Source organism: Primulina tabacum, chromosome 7, assembly GCF_025594145.1.
Source record: "Primulina tabacum isolate GXHZ01 chromosome 7, ASM2559414v2, whole genome shotgun sequence".
Classification (NCBI taxonomy): domain Eukaryota; kingdom Viridiplantae; phylum Streptophyta; class Magnoliopsida; order Lamiales; family Gesneriaceae; genus Primulina; species Primulina tabacum.
Genome location: NC_134556.1, coordinates 42,446,793 through 42,465,376, shown reverse-complemented (window position 1 = coordinate 42,465,376; position 18,584 = coordinate 42,446,793). Strand labels below are relative to the sequence as shown.

Genomic DNA, 18,584 nt, shown 5'->3' with positions numbered 1-18,584 from the left:
AATTCGCTGAAAATTAATGGAGAAGGGGGCGGCTGCTTACATTCAAGGAACCCTAGTATTTTCTCTCAAAACAATTCTGAAAAATATAAAACATGTGTGTGTGTTGTGTGTTTTACGTGTCTAGTGTGTGTTAGTGGTGTGTGTGCGTGCGTTAGGTAATTAAGGGGAGATAATTATGCTTAATTCAATAATTAACATGCTAATTTAAAAATGCTAATTCTCCCCTAATTAAAGTAAAATACACATTAATTTTAAATAGCTCCTTAATTAAAATAACACCCACACAATAAAAAGTTTAAAAGTTTTAAACTCTCAAAATTAATAAATAAGTGATTTAAGCTTAAAAATGCTAAAACTCAATAAATTATTTAAAATACCCCATTCCTGACTTAAAATAAAATACCGCATAAAATTTCCAAAATCGTCACCGGTCTCTTCCTCAATCCCGCCTCGAATAATCGTCTGAAATATGAAACTTGAAAAACATTCTAACGTGCATAACATAAACATGAATAATTAAAATAATGTATTTAAATAAATCATGCAATACTAAGACTCGTTTTAAAATTAATTAAAATGCTTTAATGATTAAACAAATGCATGGGTTAACATGTACTGAATTTGGGCACTACACTTACAGACGGATGCTCACATCAATGGATGATGTATCCATAACAATAAACCCCATGATTAAGAAATCGGAAAAACTTCACAAACAATGGCGACGTATGCCAGTATATTTGTAGGCTTCTCGCCCCAACTTCATGTTTCAGCAGAGCTATATCATTCAAGTCTACATACAGTATCAAATGCATCAACTTGTAGGACATGAACATGCTTTTATGATTAGATAAAGTGTGCAATAGGTATTGAGAGTGGTGTGTGAGACTGGCTCTGGCTGGGCAGGTTTGCATTTGAAAATTAAAATTGTTCTTTCTTGGGGCAGAAGTTTCTGGTTCATACATTTAGCGGACTTCTAATTATCCATCCTGGAAGATTGAACGTATAAACTTGGTGACTATAACAGGTGCTTGTGTTTTACTAACTAGCCGGATTTATTTTTCTTATAATCTGGGCAATGAATTTATGTTGGGAATATCGATAAGATGTGTCTGAAGAAAACAACAAAAACTTTTGTTCAGATTAGCCAAAACATCCAACTAGAAGAACCTTTATAGTCTTAAATCTTTTAATGCTTCAAGATAACGGAGGCTAATAAACTATCAGCCCAAGCTGGCGTGGCCAACTAAATGAATCTTCCTCATCATTTGCTCCACGGTTTAAAGTTCAAGGTCTCAGAAGACTTCAAATCACTTGGGGGCAAAAACAAATATCAATGAAGTTGCTCTGACAAACTTGAGATGTGGATATAGAAATATTCTAAAGTGATGCCCCGCTTAAAGCAATAGAAAATGGACTCATTCAGATGCACCCAGACCCTGAACTCAAATCACAACAATTGACACCAATTAGAAATATACAAACATACCAAGCCAAAAGTCTGCACACTCAATTAATTTGGTATCTGACATTTGATATTGGGTTTATTCAAATAGCATGCCCTCAAAGTTCAACCCCTGCTCAATAAAAATCCAGACGAGAAAATCAAATATCTCACTCCTTGTAGCCAAATTTTCATGTTACTCATCCAGTTCTTTTTTCCCCTCCTCAGATAAAGCCGCTTTCTTGGCCCCTGGTTTCTTCTCTTCATTCTCTTTCGACTCAACACTCAACTTTTCAATAAGATTGGCTGCAGTGACGGCTTCTGCACTCTCTCCAACAGCTTCTGCCTGAGATTTTGTGATTTCTTCAATTTTTTCCTTGAAAGATTTGCAATCTGAAATAATCATGAAATGGTCAGGGTATGAAAAACTAAATACAGAACTAGCAGCATTTGACAAGAAAAATACTGATGAAAGCCTAGTACTTATTGCTCAGAGGCAATGCTTGATTCAAACTAGCAGCAGACGATTACACAATGATGGGGACAATTAAAATCAAATAATAAGGTTCAACAACCTTGGGGAATGCAAGTTTGGTTAAAAAAAAAAAGGCAATTGTATGCCTTACTATGAGTAATATTTATACACGGAACAACCATTAAAATTGTGGAAAAATAAACCGCCACAAGCAAACAGAAAATATATCCGATGGAATCTTAACAATTCACAGTAATAGGGATCTGGAAAAGGTTGCTCAGTATTGAACATCACAACGATGAACATGGAATAATTGAATATAGCCTCTATAAGTAATTAAACTGAAACCTACTAAGAAGATTCGCTACCCCTGAAAAACTCATGACCTGCACCAGGCTTGGACTTGCAAGTTTGAAAACCGCAATAAAGCATGTTATAAGTAAAGTAAAATTAACTCACTCTCCATAGATGCAAAACGAATGCAGAAAGTTTCCTCCTTTAGCTCTCCATCGGCAAAATCAGCAGCATGCCATACACATGACTTGTCATTCCCTTGATGCTCTTGCACCGACAATGAGGGCAGCACTGTAATTACAAAGGTAAACCTAAGACTTAGGTATACGCACCACCTTGTTAATCAGATATCATGCTTCTTTAAACAATAAAGACATGAACAGTTGCACAAATTACATAAATTTGGAAACATCACTTTTAACACCACCGACATGGATATGAGAAGTATATATCCCGTCATATAAACATAAAGCCATACAGTTCAACTAGATAAACAAATGTAAGTATATGATTAGCTAACCAAGATGGTTGGCGCAGATCTTTAGAGTCTTGTTCTGCCTCATGACAAGCCTAATTTTACTAGTCTCCTGGTGCTTTAGAAGCTTCACGGTGCCGACTCCCCTCTCCTTCCATTGGTTACCCTCCTTGTCAAATCTATACAATTTTGCTTTCCTACCAACATAAAAGATTTGATATTAAAAACAATAACAATTATAATAATTCCGCTGCAGTCAATTAGTTATTCAATAAATTTTCCACAAAACATGAAATAAAGGAAATGCCAGCATGTTTGTAACCACTAGTGAGTGCAGCAAAGCTCCTAACAAATAGAACTTCATCTAACTATAAATTTTATCGATCACAACTAGTTTGGCTGCCACAGATCGATGATCACACATAATCACTACTCTACAGAGGAAAGAACACCAAAAAAAAATAGATAATAAGCCTTAATCTAATGAATCGGAGAGTTCAGCAGCCAAAAATAGTTTCCGGCAGAAACAAAAACAAATGATTTGAAATTTCATACCATTGTATCAATCGATTCAAAAACCTACATCTTAGCATCCATCACCCAAAATCCAAGCAACCTTAAGCAATCTACACAAAAACAAAAAAGAAACTTAAAAATTCACTTGAAATGTATTACAGAAGGAAATCAGGAAGACGAGTATGGAGTCTTTCTCATTGAATTATGAACAATCCGAACTGAAAAACTGTACATTGAGATCTATTAATATGCACCTATCTACTCAACTGTATTCCAACTACCCTACTGGTCTTCTAACTGACTTAAGTAACTTAATGAGAATATATCTATCTAATACCCCCCGTCAAGATGGACTGTATATGTTCTTGACAGACATCTTGGAGAGTAGATGGGAGAGTGTGGTAGAAGGTAGAGGTTTTGTGAACATGTCCGCAAGTTGTAGATTAGACCGTACATGGAGTAATTTGATCGATCCATCAGCGATCTTGTTTCGAACAAAATGGCAATCAACCTCTATATGTTTGGTACGCTCGTGAAATATAGGGTTGTGAGCAATGTGTATCGCCGATTGATTGTCACAGAATATGGTGGCTGGTGCATTAGTTGAAATGTTTAGATCACATAGGAGTTGTTTGAGCCAAAGGACTTCACTGGTTGTGCTGGCCAATGCCCTGTATTCTGCCTCGGTCGAAGATCGGGAAATAGTGGCCTGCTTTTTGGCTTTCCAGGAGACTAAGGCATCACCGAGAAAGACGCAATATCCAGTGACTGATTTTCTTGTTTCCACACATGAGGCCCAATCAACATCGGAGAATGCTCGTAGTTGAAGAGATGAAGATGCTGGGAAGAAAATGCCTTGACCAGGAGCTGCTTTGAGATATTGTAAGAGGTGATGAATGGCTTGCATATGCGGTGTACGAGGTTTGGAAACAAATTGACTTAGTTTGTGGACTGCAAAAACGATGTCTGGCCGTGACAGTGTGAGATAAAGAAGTCTACCAATTAGACGACGATACTGGGATATATCCCCAAGTGGTTGACCATCAGTGGTGTTAAGAGTGGAGCGAGGCTCCATTGGTGTAAGAAATGGTTTGCTAGCCAAGAGACCGACATCTTCTAATAGTTGCAGCGTGTAATGGCGCTGTGATAGGCAAATTCCGTGCTTGGTGCGTGCGATTTCCAGACCAAGAAAATATTTGAGCGAACCTAAATCTTTGAGCTTGAATCGGCTTTGAAGAAATGTTTTTAAAGACTGGATTGTGTGCGATGATGGGCCAGCGATGATGATGTCATCGACATATACAAGCAGAGCTACAAATGAATGTCCGGTCCCTTTTGTAAACAATGTATTATCAGAGTGAGATTGGGAAAATCCATGATGAAGTAAGGCCTGAGAAAATTTAGAGTACCATTGTCGGGATGTCGAAGTCCATAGATCGACTTGTGTAATTTACATACAAGTTTAGATGACGTAGTGCCTTGGGGAACTTGTTTAACATATCCAAGGGGCATATCCATGTAAACTTCTTCCAATAGATCACCATTAAGGAATGCGTTGTTCACATCTAGTTGAGCAAGATGCCAATTTTTGTTAGCTGCTAGTGCTAGAAGGACTTTGACAGTGGTTAACTTTGCTACTGGTGAAAATGTCTCAAAAAAAATCAACACCCTCCTGTTGTGTGTAACCTTTAGCTACGAGACGTGCTTTGTGTCGATCCACTGAACCATCAGAAGTATACTGTATCTTTGATACCCAACGGCATCCTATAGATCGTTTACCCGAGGGTAGAGGAAGCACGGTCCAGGTGTTGTTCAGTTCCATTGCATCCAGCTCTTCTTTCATTGCATCTCGCCACTGAGGAAAATGAACAGCTTGATGATAAAATTGTGGCTCGAACTGTGATGACACATTGAGCACTAGATTTCGATGGGACTGAGATAGAATATCATATGAAAGGTAATTACTTATTGGATAAGTACCCTTGGAGATAGGTGGTACTGATGAGTGCAGCAGATTGCAATGATAGTCCCGAAGGTATGAAGGTGGATTCGTTATTCTGGAAGATGTTTGAGTTGTGATGGTTGTTGGATGATCATTGTGTGAAGAATGCATCTGATCTGGTTCAGGGACTATCATTTGAGGGGTGTCAACACATGGAGAAGCATCACCAGGGCATGGTGGATTGAGAGGCTGCGGGAAGTACCACATTAGGAAAAGGATCAACACTGGTTGGAGATGTTCCCACGTGACATGGAAATGTGGATTCATGAAAGATGACATCCCTGGAAATAAAGGTTTCTTGTGTCTGAATGTCAAGCAATTTATATCCTTTTATACCCGAGGGATAGCCCAGAAATATGCATGGACGTGCTCTGGGAGAAAGCTTGTCACGGTGAGCAGCCAATGTAGACGCAAATGCAAGGCATCCAAAGTTACGAAGAACAGAATAATCGAAAGCCTTTTGATAGAGGAGGGCATAGGGAGTTGTGTGTTGGGTCCTAGGGGAAGGCACCCGATTGATCAAAAATGTTGCAGTGAGGATACACTCTCCCCAGAACTTAGTGGGTACTCGAGATTGATACAAGAGTGACCGAGCTACATTGAGGAGGTGCTGATGTTTCCTTTCGACGACTGAATTTTGCTGGGGTGTTTGTACGCATGAAAATTGATGTAGAATGCCCTTGGCTTGACATAGTTCAGTGAAGGCAAGCTCTTTCGCATTATCAGTGCGAAGAGCTTTGATTCTCTTATGGAACTGAGTTTCAGCCATGGCGTAGAATCTGGTAATCACATGTGGAGCATCTGATTTATTGTGTAGCAGAAATACCCATGTGAATCGAGTACAATCATCCACTAATGTTAAGAAATAATGATGACCATTATACGTGGGAATGTGGTGTGGACCCCAAACATCACAGTGCACAAGATCAAATGGATGTGGAGAAATGTGTTGATTAGAAACAAATGATAATCGTCGTTGTTTAGCTAATGGGCAAATGTAACATGATTTACACTTATCAAGCTTTGAGGAGCTGTAGTTTAAATTTTCTTTCAGCATTTCCATGACTTGAATAGAAGGATGACCAAGTCTCATGTGCCAAGTGTCCACTGAGATTTGATTCACTGCAACAGATGAGGCTTCGGTCCAATCATCAAGAATGTACAACCCTTCAATTTTTCTACCCTTCCCAATCATCTTCTGCGTCAGGGACTCCTGGATAATGAAAGAATCATGATAGAAGTGTATCACACATTTGTTGTCATCAAGAAGAGAGCTCACTGATAATAGGTTGAACTTGAATTCTGGGACATAGAGGACGTCTTTAAGTGTCAAAGAATTATTGAGCACAACATCACCACAATACTTAACTCCGATGGAAGTATGATTCGGCAGTGTGACCATTGAATTATGTATGATTCTACATGTTTGAAAAAGAGATGAATTCGAGCATATATGACGAGATGGCCCAGAATCAATAATCCAACTGCTATGTGATTGTAATGGGCTGGACTCAGATATAGATAAACATATACCTGTGGCGTGAGCACTAGGATGACAATCTTGAGAGTCAAGTGTGGACAAGTGTTGAGAAAACATTGCCATCAGCTGTTCAACTTGAGCCTTGTTGAAATTTTGAAGTATATTCTGGGGTGCATTGATGTCAAGTTTCTCAGGTATGTGTGTTCCAGAAAGTTGATTGGCAGCTGCATGTGAAACTTTGTTTGAAAACTTCCCTTTGAGTTTGTATCCCGGAGGATATCCGTGTATTTTATAACACGTATCAATTGTGTGTCCATGAACATTGCATTTGGTGCAAAATGGTCTTTCTTTGTGTGAAGCCATGTGCCCTTTGTTGGTGATGAATCTCTGCTGTTCTTGCTCACCTTTTACAGCAAATGTCATGCTCCCTGCAGAAGGGTTCCCGGCATGTTGTGAACCAACAGCTCTTTGACGTTCTTCTTGTGCAATCAAAGAGAATACTCGATTGATAGGGGGAAGTGGATCGAGTAATAAGATTTGGCTCCGGATTTGAGACAATGAATCATTGAGACCCATCAGAAAGGCCATTGTGTAATCTGCCTGAAAATACGCTTCTATTTTCTTTACGCCTTGGCAATCACACAGGCCACAACTACACATGGGGCGGTAATTTGTAAGTTCGTCCCATAGAGCCTTGAGTTTGGTGAAGTAGACACTGACAGGGTCTTGTTCTTGGCGCAAGCTGACCAACTCACGTCTTAATTGGAAAACTCTTGGGCCATTACTTTGTTGAAACCGTTCCTTGAGATCTTGCCATATCTCTGCTGCCGATTCAGCAAAGAGGATGCTGGCTGAAATCTCCTTTGAAACTGAATTCAGGATCCAAGATATGACGATGTTGTTGTTGCGAATCCAGTAATTGTGGAGATTCCACTCAGTTTCTGAAGGCCTAGCAATTGACCCATCAATAAATCCCAATTTATTCTTAACCGAGAGTGCGATCTTCATCGCACGACTCCAAGAGGTATAATTCTCCCCTGTAAGCGCTTGAGATACTAACATGAGCCCTGGATTGTCCGCATGATGCAGAAAATACAGACTCATTGGATCTTCAATGGCGGACTGACCACTGGAAACGGAAGAACCGGGCACATTCGCAGGGGCCATTGTCGAAGTTGCTCGAAATAATGCCGAAGATCGATGATGAATGATAGATTATCTGAGAGCAGTATGCCGCGCGAAGGTTTGCTCTGATACCATATTACAGAAGGAAATCAGGAAGACGAGTATGGAGTCTTTCTCATTGAATTATGAACAATCCGAACTGAAAAACTGTACATTGAGATCTATTAATATGCACCTATCTACTCAACTGTATTCCAACTGACTTAAGTAACTTAATGAGAATATATCTATCTAATAAAATGGTAGTAGTAGATCACTCACAAGTCAAGAAGAACATCTTCATTCTCTTCACCGGTGGTGACGGAGACTTCTTGAAGTCTGACGATGGGGACAACATGAGCTCCAGTATCTTCATCTTCGGCAGATGGCTTGAAGTCTTCGTCGTCGTCCTCCTCGGATTTTCTCAAAGTCGCGGGTTCTGAGGTGCTGCTCGCCATATTTCAGTTCAGATCCGCAGTAGGGTTTTGGATGAGGTCATGCTTTTGGGCATCTCTATTTATAGTGGACTGGACTTGATTGGGAATTTGATACAACAATTGTGTCATATTATTTTTTTAAAATACATTAAAAAATCAAATCGAAAACAATGCAAGAACACTTTTCGGTTTGTATACACATTAATGTAAACGAGAAATTAATTAAGTTTATATATATATATATATATATATATAATAAATCAATTAACAGGCCAATTCAATTGTCGTGTGATTTTGTGTGGCTGAGGTGCCACGCGTTCAATCATTTCGACTACTTTTCTCACAGTTATTTTTGTTCACCCGTTTATAGCTCGTGTTTTCTAATGTTAAATACAAAAATTTACCCAACAACGTGTACATTACCGTGGATCGACCATCTTTTTTCCATACTTTTTTTTTTATTTTTTTATTTTTTTTAATGAATTGAATCCATTAAAATAGGTAAAAAGTTAGTAATACAAATACACTGGGCATCCCAGGAGATAGACTAAATATCAATCACAAACATACCATACATCCATCAGAACCAATAACACATATATCAACCTACATCAACACATTTGTCGCTTGTGGAACACAACGGTATGTATGAATCTTAATCTTCATGAAAATGGCATCAACCTTAGGCGTCTCATTGTCGAAAATTACCTTGTTCCGAAGATTCCAAACCTGGTAAACTGTTGCAGATAGTGCTGTGATTCTCATCTTCGCTAAAGTGGATGTCCCTTTGTAGTTGTTTCGGAAGGCTGTAAGTATTGAATTCGGAGTTGCCATGTTCTTCCTCATGTCAAGCCAATTGCGCACATTATTCCAAATAATCTTCGAAATTTTGCAAGAGAAGAATAAGTGATGTACCGTTTCAAGATCATCCTTGCAAAGAACACAGCTATGATCTGGAAGAAAGCCCATTCTATCCCGTGTCATAAGCTTCGAGTGGGCAACCAACCAAAGAACAAATCGATGTTTCGGTAGGATGCAACTCTTAGCCAACAGTGGTTTCCACGGCCACACACCTTTTGAGCGCACAAAGTAGTGATATGCTCTTGAGAGGCCCCCGCTCTGACCAAACCAACTTCGAAGTCGAGCAATGGCAGCATCTTTGCCACCCTCAATTCTAACGATGTCATTTCTAATGCTCAAAATATTATTGATTAATGGTGGGTCATCATGCTTCCCACTCCAATTCCACACACCACCGAAACAACTGTAAACATGATTAACCCATCTAATCCACAAACTTTGCTTCTCCGAATGGATGTTCCACAATGTTTTAGCAAGCAATGCACGGTTCCAAGCCTTCAAATCTTTCAAACCCAATCCCCCATCCTCGAGTGGCTTACATAACATAGACCATGCAATGGGCGGATGTTTTGTAGGCCAAACAAATTTGCGACAAATAGAGTGTATAGAATTTATCACACAACTTGGGATAGGTAAAATGGGCAGCCAGAAGCATTCAATACCTTGTATAACCGATCTGATCAACTCAATTTTCCTTGCATAAGATAACTGAGTTTCTTGGCCATGAACTCACCTTCCTAGTTACGTTGTCAATAAGATCAGTATAGTCTGCTGCACATAATCTCTTCGCCGCAATTGGTATCCCAAGATATCGGAAAGGTAGTGTCCCAATCGAGAAGCCCGTGATGTTCAAGATATCTTGCTTGTTATACTCATCAATGCTAGCCATAAAGATGTTAGATTTCAAGGAATTCATGCGAAGACCAGCCATGTTACCAAACTGATGTAGGCATTGCATAATCATCGATACACTATGTCTATCCCCATACGAGAATAAAAGCAAATCATCGGCATATGATAAATGAGTTAATCTTAGGTTGGCACATTTTGGATGAAAGGTGAAGCTTGTGGACCGAGACATTCATTTCAGCATTCTAGACAGAACTTCAATACATAAAGTAAATAGAAGAGGAGATAATGGGTCACCTTGTCGAAGTCCACGCCTACCTTGGAAGTGCCCATGATACTGCCCATTAATCACAATAGAATACGACGTCGTTGTGACGCACTCCACAATCCAATCAACAAATCTGCAAGGGAACTTCAAAGATAACAAAACATCATGTAGGAAACCCCAGTCAACTGTGTCATAAGCCTTTTCCAAGTCAATCTTGAGAATACACCTCGGAGATCCACGCTTGCGTGCGTATTTGCGCATCAACTCTTGGGCTAGATGGATATTATCAACAATAGATCGCCTCTGATTTCCTTCTTTACGATCGATCTGCTTGGCATCACTACCAGTAATACGCCTCCTTGTACAAATAAATAAAAGTACACGACAAATATATATTTTATTACAAGCCTTACCCCAAACTATGTATTACTATATATATATATTTGCTTGCTGCAGGTGAGAGGGCCTTCAGGATCACTTGGTATACGATTGGAATTTTATATATATTTCAAATCCAACTGATATATAAAATAAAGCGTGCAATAAACATAATCAACAAAAAATTATAAAATCATACGGTGTCTCGGTCTCATAATCGTCATGGTCGTCACGTCACCATCACCATCTTTGTGTCTCTCATAATCGTCATAGTCCAAATTGTGTGATGACCCGATATCAATTTTTAAATAATTGTTTTAGAAAATTATTTAAAAAAAAAACTGTTAGAAAATGACAAGTAATATATTGACAATTGTATTGTTGCTTTTTTATATCATTTTTATGATTATTTGAAGAATTATAAAATAATATTATTATTTATTTAAATGAGATGGTGTCAATAATGCATAAAATACATTGTAACACATATATCTATCTATATATACTATTTATATCCAGAACATACAATTAAATAACACAATAAATTAAATAATATATTAAATGTATATGAATATATAATTTACAATAAAACTATTATATGACATAGAAGTTTTATACTATATATATACAATACAAAATGTATATAATTTTGCATGAGTGTTACCTGAAGATAAAAAATTATTTCAGCTGATGTTGGAATGAATCAAAATGCAATACGGAACTTGAGTTATTCTTGTGTAACTCTCTATCAATTGATGTTGAAGTTTTACAGGAATTGCACAAAAACTGATTTGTGTTAGAGGCATAGAAGAAGATTTGAAAATATGAAGAGAATTTAATAATTCACGATTAATTGATTAAGTCGTTTGAATTCTTAAGTAACGTACATATATATGTTATATTTTTAATTGAAATTATAACGCTCTGATGGACAAATAATTATTGGTATTGTTAAGTTAAGAAAAATGTGAGTAGATCGGAATTTTAAAAAAATTGCCTCTTTGTTCACACTTTTAGATAGATAGTTGTTTTTATTATTTTTTTTTTCGAGGAAATTATTATTATTATTATTATTATTATTGACAACAACAAAGATTTTTAGATTTTTTTAGATTTTAACTTCTCCTCATTTTTAGAAGCACTCCTTATTTTTAGATATATATATTTTGTAATGTTTTTTATTTATAAATTGTAACCAACCCATTTTAGTTTTTATTTATACCTCTATCATATTTTAGAGTAGGTCTCTTCTGAGACGGTCTCGCGAATCTTTATCTACGAGACAAGTCAATCCTACCGTTATTCACAATAAAAAGTAATAATCTTAGCATAAAAAATAATATATTTTCATGGATGACCCAAATAAGAGATCCGTCTCACAAAATACGACCCGTGAGACCGTCTCACACAATTTTTTGTCCATATTTTAACTCGATATTAACTCCATTTAATCACTGATTTAAATTTAAGTTTTGAAAGTGTATTAAAATTTAATACTTCTATAATATTTGAACTTGGAATTTATTTATTTTTCTCTCATAATATAATGGGCAACATTTTTATTTTATATTAAATCGTTAAGTTATAAATTTATTTTTATCAATAATTAATTATCCATCAGAACAATATAAATTCAGTTAAAAGTAAAATTCAGCAAATGTATATGACTAAAAAATTCAAAGATGCCTCACTATCTTTTCTATACCTCTATTATATTTGAACTTGAAATTTGAATTTTTTATCTCATAATATAATGGGTACAATTTAATTTTATGTTAAATAATTAAGTTACAAATTTATTTTATCCCAATGTCATTAGGTCCATACCATAAAAAGTTAAAATGGGCTGGGTAAATTTAATTTTTAAAAATAAAAATGTTAATAAAAAAGATATTAAAAAAAATGAGAAGAAGTTCTAAAAACGAGGAGAAATTAGGGATAGGCAAGCCAAACAAATAATTTGTTTTTCCATCACCCATCCTAACAAATAATCAACTTTATGAAAATACTCATGTTGAGTTTCACGACGTAAACATAAAAATGAGTAAAAAAGGTTACTTCTGTCAATGCATAATTGAAAAATAATGTCTTTTACATAGTATCGTTGGGTCTATATCATAAAAAGTTAAAATGGGTTGGGTAAAATTTATTTTTAAAAATAAAAATGTCAAAAAAAAGATTTAAAAAAAATGATAAGGTTCTAAAAATGAGCAGAAATTAGAAATTGGTAGTCCCTAACAATGATCAACTTTACGAAAATAAACAAATTGAGTTTCATCAGATAAATATAAAAATTAGTATAAAATACTGATTTTGTCGCACAATTGAAAAATAATAACTCGTAATAAAATTATTGGTTTAGACAGGAATAAAATTTCGTTAAAAATTTCTACAAAAGACCCAAATATTTCGAGAGAGCCCAATTTTTTTTTTATTTCTTGCTTGTTATTGGAATGGCGGATCCTTACTGGAGATACGCCGCCGCCGCCCCCCCTCGTGCCTCCGTTCCTCCTCCCGTTCCGTTCGATAGAGGTTTGTGCTTCCTTCTTCATTTATTAGCGTATTTTGACAGTAATACAAAGAGCCATCACAGATATATCGTAGACCATGGCAAAGTGAGACGATAGAGTTGGAGTTGTTGCTGCAAAATTTACATCTGCTATTGCAAATTCGTCGGGCCTAAAATTTTGCAAAAAGACTTTTTTGTTGTTGTGAACAGCAAATTACTAGACTTTTCTAGAATTTCGTCAGCTAATGCCAAGATGAGATAGCCTGTTATGCGCAATAAGGAAGGAATTTGAAAGTTTTTCTGCGCTCATAATTTTTTTCTGAACTCGAGCCATTGCAAATAAGCTGAAACTTGAATAAAATATATTGTGCAAAGTGTAATTGTGTGGCCTGTAACTAGTAACTACCTCGTGAATATTATTTTATGTTCTTATTTTGCTTTTTATTTTTATTATATATTGTTTCCCTGTAGTTTTTTAGTTTTGCAATGACAGGGAGCATCCCGAATCCAAGCTTTCCGGGTTACTTACTGCCCGAACAGTCAACACTGAGTGCTTATAATCAATATAACCCCAATATTGATTCCTTGGATTTTCTCCAAAAAGATGTGAGTTTTTTCTCGTCTTCTAAGCAACTTCTTGTATGTTGAGTACGTATGATGAATAATTGGTTTTGTTTCGGATTTAGATCTTACCATCTCGTCCTGGGTCTTTTGGCATCGAGGATATTTCTAGCATTCGTTCTGAGCATGGTGCCAGTGTATTGACTGTTGGAGCTAGCATTAGAGGCAATCTAAATTCTTTTGATGATCCAAATTTTCTAGGCCACCGTAGAGATGTTGCTTCGGGCACTAGTCCTGCCATCCCCAATGTGAGGACTTCTGACGGTCCTCCAGTTTCAGGTGGACAATCAAATGTTCTCTTTGTAGACGGACTTCCAACTGACTGTACAAGAAGAGAAATAGGACGTATCCTTGCTTTTTCATACTGTTCATGCTTTTCCTCGTTTTATGAAACAGCTAACATCCTGATCAGATTTTGGCATTTTTCCCATCTCGTATTATTTAGCTACCATGGATTAGTCATTAGTGTTCTTATGGTAGCTATACTTAAAAACCTCTCTCTCTCTCTCACACACACATATGTGTGTGTATAAATTGAAGCACTCAACTGGTTCCAGTCTCAGGTTCCTTGACTCGCTAATAGATCTTTTTCGGCCATTTATTGGATTTAGGGAACTTAGAGTTGTTCACAAGGAGCCGAGACGTGTAAGTTTGCCACTCGCTTAATCTTGTATCAAGATATCAGGACACGCCATAAACTCTGTTACTGGATTTTAAAAGAGAGGCTCACGTCTATATTCATCTATATTGACATCAATGCTATTTTTTCCCCATCGTTGGCAGCGCGGAGACAAGGCCATGGTGCTCTGCTTTGTTGAATTCACTGATGTGAAGTGCGCACTCACTGCTCTGGAAGCCCTTCAAGGTTAGAGCTTAATCACAACCATTTTGTTTTATTATAGGGCAAATGATCCATGGACCTCTTAAGTTGAAAAAAAACACTCAAATGTGAATGAGGTTAATTCATGGTCGACTTAATATCACACGTGTTTAACTCAACCCCTTCAGATGCACTTCATGAATTCAAATATCAGATTTCATCATCTAATTTTTAAAGAAATTGGTTCTTTCATGTCATGTTTGTCTTCTTTTCTAAACTTACGATGGATGCCCATGCTCATGCCATGATAAGCAATTGGACTCGCAGGTTACAAATTTGATGACAAGAAACCAGACTCTCATATTTTAAAAATCCATTTTGCACATTTTCCTTTCCCCTTACCATCTGAGGGAGAAGAGCGGCGATTTGGAGGTGTACGATAAGATTTACCTCCAAACAATGAAGATATTGGCACACACGATATTACTCGATTCGTGTGGTGACATTGCTATTTTCTTGAATGTAAAGTGGTCTTCAAAACTGTCAGTGCCTGGATGTTGGAAATATCTTTGTTTTCATGTTTTAATTTTTATTAAAGGTACGATTTAGCTAGCATATTAATGACTTGCTTGGCTTTAGTTTTTTTTTTTTTGTTACACCAAAACTTCGCTTCATTGTGATTAGTAATCTTTGATGTCACGTCCACTCTATGGAAATGGAATTGAAGGTCATATGGCTTTTGTTACAAGCTGGAAAAAACACACGGCTAAGAAGTGCTTTATAGAGAAAACATGCTTATAATCAATATGGTAAAGTTCAAGCAAGCAACGTTAAATGGCAACTTGAATCTTTGATATAGGATACACTGTTAAATACAAAGGTTCTCAAATCTTAGTGCTTACATCTATCTAAAATTCAGGTTTTACGGTTTTCCCAATACTGTTTGTGCGAAGGTTATACGATTGCACGTTCCACTTGGATTTGTCATGATGTCATAAATGAAAGTACACACTGGGAACTTGACGTAGGTATGTAGGGAAACCCATTCGTCAGCCAACTTGGTGTTTATGCCGCAAAATTACTGAAAGATGCATACCACACGTAAAAATAAGTGAATACAGGTCAATTGAGTGATTTCCCAGCCCATTCTCGTTGTCTTCTCTTTTCTCTTCTCCTGCAGAGTGTCATGCACCACATAATCTTTAGGATCATCACTGCGTGACATATTACCCTGCATAACGACACAAGCGTCTGTAAGTAATGGGTCCACAACGGCATGAAGTGAGCTGAAGAATACCTTGCCAGGCTCAGGAGCGAACCACAATGAAACTCCCATCCAATCGGTCGAATCATCTTCGCCGCCACCAGCATTTTCATCATTAGACGAGTTGGATTTGGTTGAGACGTGAAACTGAAATCTATTTTAAATTATCATATCGCATTGAGGTTATAACATATGATTCTAAGTTACAAATACACTTATTTGCATAATGAAATATGCGTGCTTAACTCCACGCTCCAATTTCAAATGGTTTTCCATGCACGGCACCCACAAAAAGAAGATTTGAACTCCTCAACTTGATTCTATTCCATCCATCAAATAGATATAATATACCTCGAGGACAAGTTTGTTCTCACGATTTACTGTCTCTGCCCTCACAAAGTTTCTCCTCTCCTCTCCTCTCCTCTCCTCTGTTTACGTTCTTTTTTGTTTTATTTTGTTTTACGGCAGATAGATTAGATTAGATTTGATTTAAGCACAATTCACACCCAACATAAATAAATATCAAGCGCAATCCTCTTCTATTCACTCTGTCTTTATTGTTATATAATAATATAAGAGTATCTAGTATTTATACAATATCGAGATATTATAAAAACTCTTAAATTAGAAATTTTTTGCTTTATAAATATTTTATTTTATTTAAAAACTATAAGACTATAATAATTAATATCTATGTTTTTAAATATATAATCTGTACATGTACATATTAATACTATTAATAAAAAGTAAAATTCCATCGAGTTCTAACATTATTTGAATATTAATATCGATGATGTAAGTAAGTCTATACACAAACACAAATTCAATTCGAATCGAATCGAATCTAATCTAGAACCAAACATAGCCAAACGGAACGATCTTTGCCACTGCTTGTTATAATGGTAATCCTTAATTCAAGCAATTTAAGGTATGGATTAAGAAGAAAAGCAATAACACCAAATGATACGTACGCATGTTAAACCGAAAGCCAAAAAAAAAGAAAAGAAAAAGGTTCTTTCTTTTGAAAATTTGTAGAAAATAATTTCTATCCTTATGGGAAGAAAAATTGCTTTAGGTGAATGCCCCATCAAAGCTACAATCAATCGTGTATTTACAATTTAATATATAATCATGGGTAACTTATTCATAATCTCATCGATTATTGATCTTGCAACAATTTTTTGATGCAGTTTCATTCCTGTGCGGAGCCATTACCGGCAAGAAAACTCCACCACACAGCCAGTCCAAAACACCGAAAACAGAATACCCCGACTCCTCCCCGGTGAAGGAATCGTCTGCAGGATGGGACTCCCCAGAGGAGCAGCGGCCTAGCACCGCCAAGCCACCACTCTCCGATCAAGAAGAGGTTCAAAATCTGCAGCCAATCCCACCACCGCCTGGGAGGCAGCACCACATGAGGGCAGCCTCCTGCCACCACCATCACAGCCGATCAAACTCCTCATTGTCGAAGCTCACGTCGAGTCTGAGCATGAGGGTTCTGACGGCGTCGCGGCGGGAGGATTCTGGCAACAACAAGAAGATGATGAAACACGAGGACTCAATATGGAAGAAGACGATAATACTGGGGGAAAAATGTAGGGTTACGGATGAAGACGAAGATACCATTTTGTACGATGAAAATGGGAACAGGATTTCAGCGTACCATCCGAAAAAAAACGCCGCCAGCGTTTTGTCTTTATCAAGGCAAACTTCACGCGCAGACCAAGATTCAGTTCCTCCAAGGTTAGGGGCACGCAACTAAGAATTGTCATCAAGAAAATGATCAGTGCAAGTTTAGGGATTAATATTTATTTTGATTAGATGTCAAAATTATTTGTACAACATTTTTTTGGATAATTGATGAATCAGTACGTATAAAGGCTTCGAAATGCATGGCTTATTTTTAGTTTCAGACAAAACTTGAGAAATAATGTTGCACTATCAGGTTCAATATACAGAATATATATGACACATTAACCCAAGGAATTATGCCACTTTCTCATGCAACAAAGCGCATCAAATGATTCAAAATCTTAATAGGTTTAATTATTTGTTCCTCCACCTCATGTACGGCAAAGATCTCAATACTATCAATGATAAAAAGTTTGATTTCACCGACAATTTTTTAGACGAGCTTGTTGTATAAAATTTGTTTAATACGATTTATCATACTATGGTTGTTTACATGCTACTGCATTGATTAGGAGGTTATCTGGTGGAAATCAAATAACACACAGACATATATTGACTCCAGCAGAATAATTTTTGGCCCATTAAAATAAAATAAATTAATGGATTAAAAAATTATTTTCCCTAATAAAGAGGGTAAAGCTCTATAGATTAATAATATTGGACCATGAAATCTTATTAATTTAAAGATGTATAATACATGATTTTATAGAGAGTATTTTTTTTAATCAATTTAGCAAACTATAAAAAAAATCATTGTGTATAATTCTCTTATTGTTTCATGTATTATATTCCTTGAATTAAAATTCATTGCACATTTTCAATTAGTTTAATTTTATTTCTAATGATTAATATATAATATCTTTAACGTTATAAGATAGTCATATAAAACTACATTTTATACTAGTAATGGAATACACACGCTCTGCGTATAATAGCACATCGTTTATATATTATTTATATATACCATACTAGCATATCTTGGCACGCAATACGTGTATGCATATTAAATTTTTTATATTAAATAATATTTTTGTA

At 36.5% G+C, this 18,584-nt stretch overlaps 5 protein-coding genes and 1 long non-coding RNA gene across 7 annotated transcripts; 2 read left to right on the top strand and 4 right to left on the bottom strand.

Moving 5' to 3' along the window:
* Positions 1 to 1,397: 1,397 nt before the first annotated feature.
* LOC142552366 (ran-binding protein 1 homolog b-like) lies at positions 1,398 to 8,368 on the bottom strand. Its single transcript, XM_075662131.1, has 4 exons — positions 8,133 to 8,368; positions 2,734 to 2,885; positions 2,379 to 2,504; positions 1,398 to 1,837 (listed from the first exon to the last, which is right to left on the bottom strand). Exons 1-4 carry the CDS (start codon positions 8,306 to 8,308, stop codon positions 1,641 to 1,643), a joined length of 651 nt encoding a protein of 216 aa, XP_075518246.1. The 5' UTR covers positions 8,309 to 8,368; the 3' UTR covers positions 1,398 to 1,640.
* On the bottom strand, positions 2,892 to 8,012 carry LOC142552365 (uncharacterized). 2 transcript variants are annotated; one of them, XM_075662130.1, is made up of 2 exons: positions 6,740 to 8,012; positions 2,892 to 6,419 (listed from the first exon to the last, which is right to left on the bottom strand). In XM_075662130.1, exons 1-2 carry the CDS (start codon positions 7,851 to 7,853, stop codon positions 6,385 to 6,387), a joined length of 1,149 nt encoding a protein of 382 aa, XP_075518245.1. In that variant the 5' UTR covers positions 7,854 to 8,012; the 3' UTR covers positions 2,892 to 6,384. The 2 variants fall into 2 exon arrangements, with proteins under 2 accessions (XP_075518245.1, XP_075518244.1); XM_075662129.1 differs by having other exon boundaries at positions 2,892 to 3,314.
* A 525-nt stretch (positions 8,369 to 8,893) lies between the features above and the next one.
* On the bottom strand, positions 8,894 to 10,079 carry LOC142550821 (uncharacterized). The gene is made up of 2 exons (XM_075659869.1): positions 9,882 to 10,079; positions 8,894 to 9,682 (listed from the first exon to the last, which is right to left on the bottom strand). The coding sequence occupies exons 1-2, from the start codon at positions 10,077 to 10,079 to the stop codon at positions 8,894 to 8,896; spliced, it is 987 nt and encodes a 328-aa protein (XP_075515984.1).
* Positions 10,080 to 13,016: 2,937 nt separating this feature from the next.
* Positions 13,017 to 15,208, top strand: LOC142552363 (nuclear speckle RNA-binding protein A-like). Its single transcript, XM_075662128.1, has 6 exons — positions 13,017 to 13,175; positions 13,646 to 13,758; positions 13,839 to 14,118; positions 14,357 to 14,418; positions 14,557 to 14,638; positions 14,921 to 15,208. Exons 1-6 carry the CDS (start codon positions 13,097 to 13,099, stop codon positions 15,034 to 15,036), a joined length of 732 nt encoding a protein of 243 aa, XP_075518243.1. The 5' UTR covers positions 13,017 to 13,096; the 3' UTR covers positions 15,037 to 15,208.
* On the bottom strand, positions 13,317 to 13,676 carry LOC142552364 (uncharacterized). The gene is made up of 2 exons (XR_012821737.1): positions 13,559 to 13,676; positions 13,317 to 13,496 (listed from the first exon to the last, which is right to left on the bottom strand). It is a non-coding gene; the product is annotated as an uncharacterized LOC142552364 (long non-coding RNA).
* A 1,630-nt stretch (positions 15,209 to 16,838) lies between the features above and the next one.
* Positions 16,839 to 17,789, top strand: LOC142552360 (uncharacterized). Its single transcript, XM_075662122.1, has 2 exons — positions 16,839 to 16,932; positions 17,048 to 17,789. Exons 1-2 carry the CDS (start codon positions 16,911 to 16,913, stop codon positions 17,617 to 17,619), a joined length of 594 nt encoding a protein of 197 aa, XP_075518237.1. The 5' UTR covers positions 16,839 to 16,910; the 3' UTR covers positions 17,620 to 17,789.
* The last annotated feature ends 795 nt before the right edge of the window (positions 17,790 to 18,584 follow it).

Excerpts from the sequence above, each read along its gene's own strand:
- LOC142552365 (XM_075662129.1), bottom strand. The coding sequence starts at position 7,853 with ATGGCCCCTGCGAATGTGCCCGGTTCTTCCGTTTCCAGTGGTCAGTCC. Across the intron at positions 3,315-6,739 it reads TCCTAGTGCTCACGCCACAG|ATTGCTTAAGGTTGCTTGGA; the intron begins GTATATGTTTAT and ends GTTTTTGTGTAG.
- LOC142552366 (XM_075662131.1), bottom strand. The coding sequence starts at position 8,308 with ATGGCGAGCAGCACCTCAGAACCCGCGACTTTGAGAAAATCCGAGGAG. Across the intron at positions 2,505-2,733 it reads GATCTGCGCCAACCATCTTG|TGCTGCCCTCATTGTCGGTG; the intron begins GTTAGCTAATCA and ends TTGTAATTACAG. Across the intron at positions 1,838-2,378 it reads TCGTTTTGCATCTATGGAGA|ATTGCAAATCTTTCAAGGAA; the intron begins GTGAGTTAATTT and ends TGATTATTTCAG.
- LOC142550821 (XM_075659869.1), bottom strand. The coding sequence starts at position 10,079 with ATGGCTGGTCTTCGCATGAATTCCTTGAAATCTAACATCTTTATGGCT. Across the intron at positions 9,683-9,881 it reads TTGACAACGTAACTAGGAAG|CCACTCGAGGATGGGGGATT; the intron begins GTGAGTTCATGG and ends ATGTTATGTAAG.
- LOC142552363 (XM_075662128.1), top strand. The coding sequence starts at position 13,097 with ATGGCGGATCCTTACTGGAGATACGCCGCCGCCGCCCCCCCTCGTGCC. Across the intron at positions 14,119-14,356 it reads TACAAGAAGAGAAATAGGAC|ATCTTTTTCGGCCATTTATT; the intron begins GTATCCTTGCTT and ends ACTCGCTAATAG. Across the intron at positions 14,639-14,920 it reads TGCTCTGGAAGCCCTTCAAG|GTTACAAATTTGATGACAAG; the intron begins GTTAGAGCTTAA and ends TTGGACTCGCAG.
- LOC142552360 (XM_075662122.1), top strand. The coding sequence starts at position 16,911 with ATGGGAAGAAAAATTGCTTTAG. Across the intron at positions 16,933-17,047 it reads GGGAAGAAAAATTGCTTTAG|TTTCATTCCTGTGCGGAGCC; the intron begins GTGAATGCCCCA and ends TTTTTGATGCAG.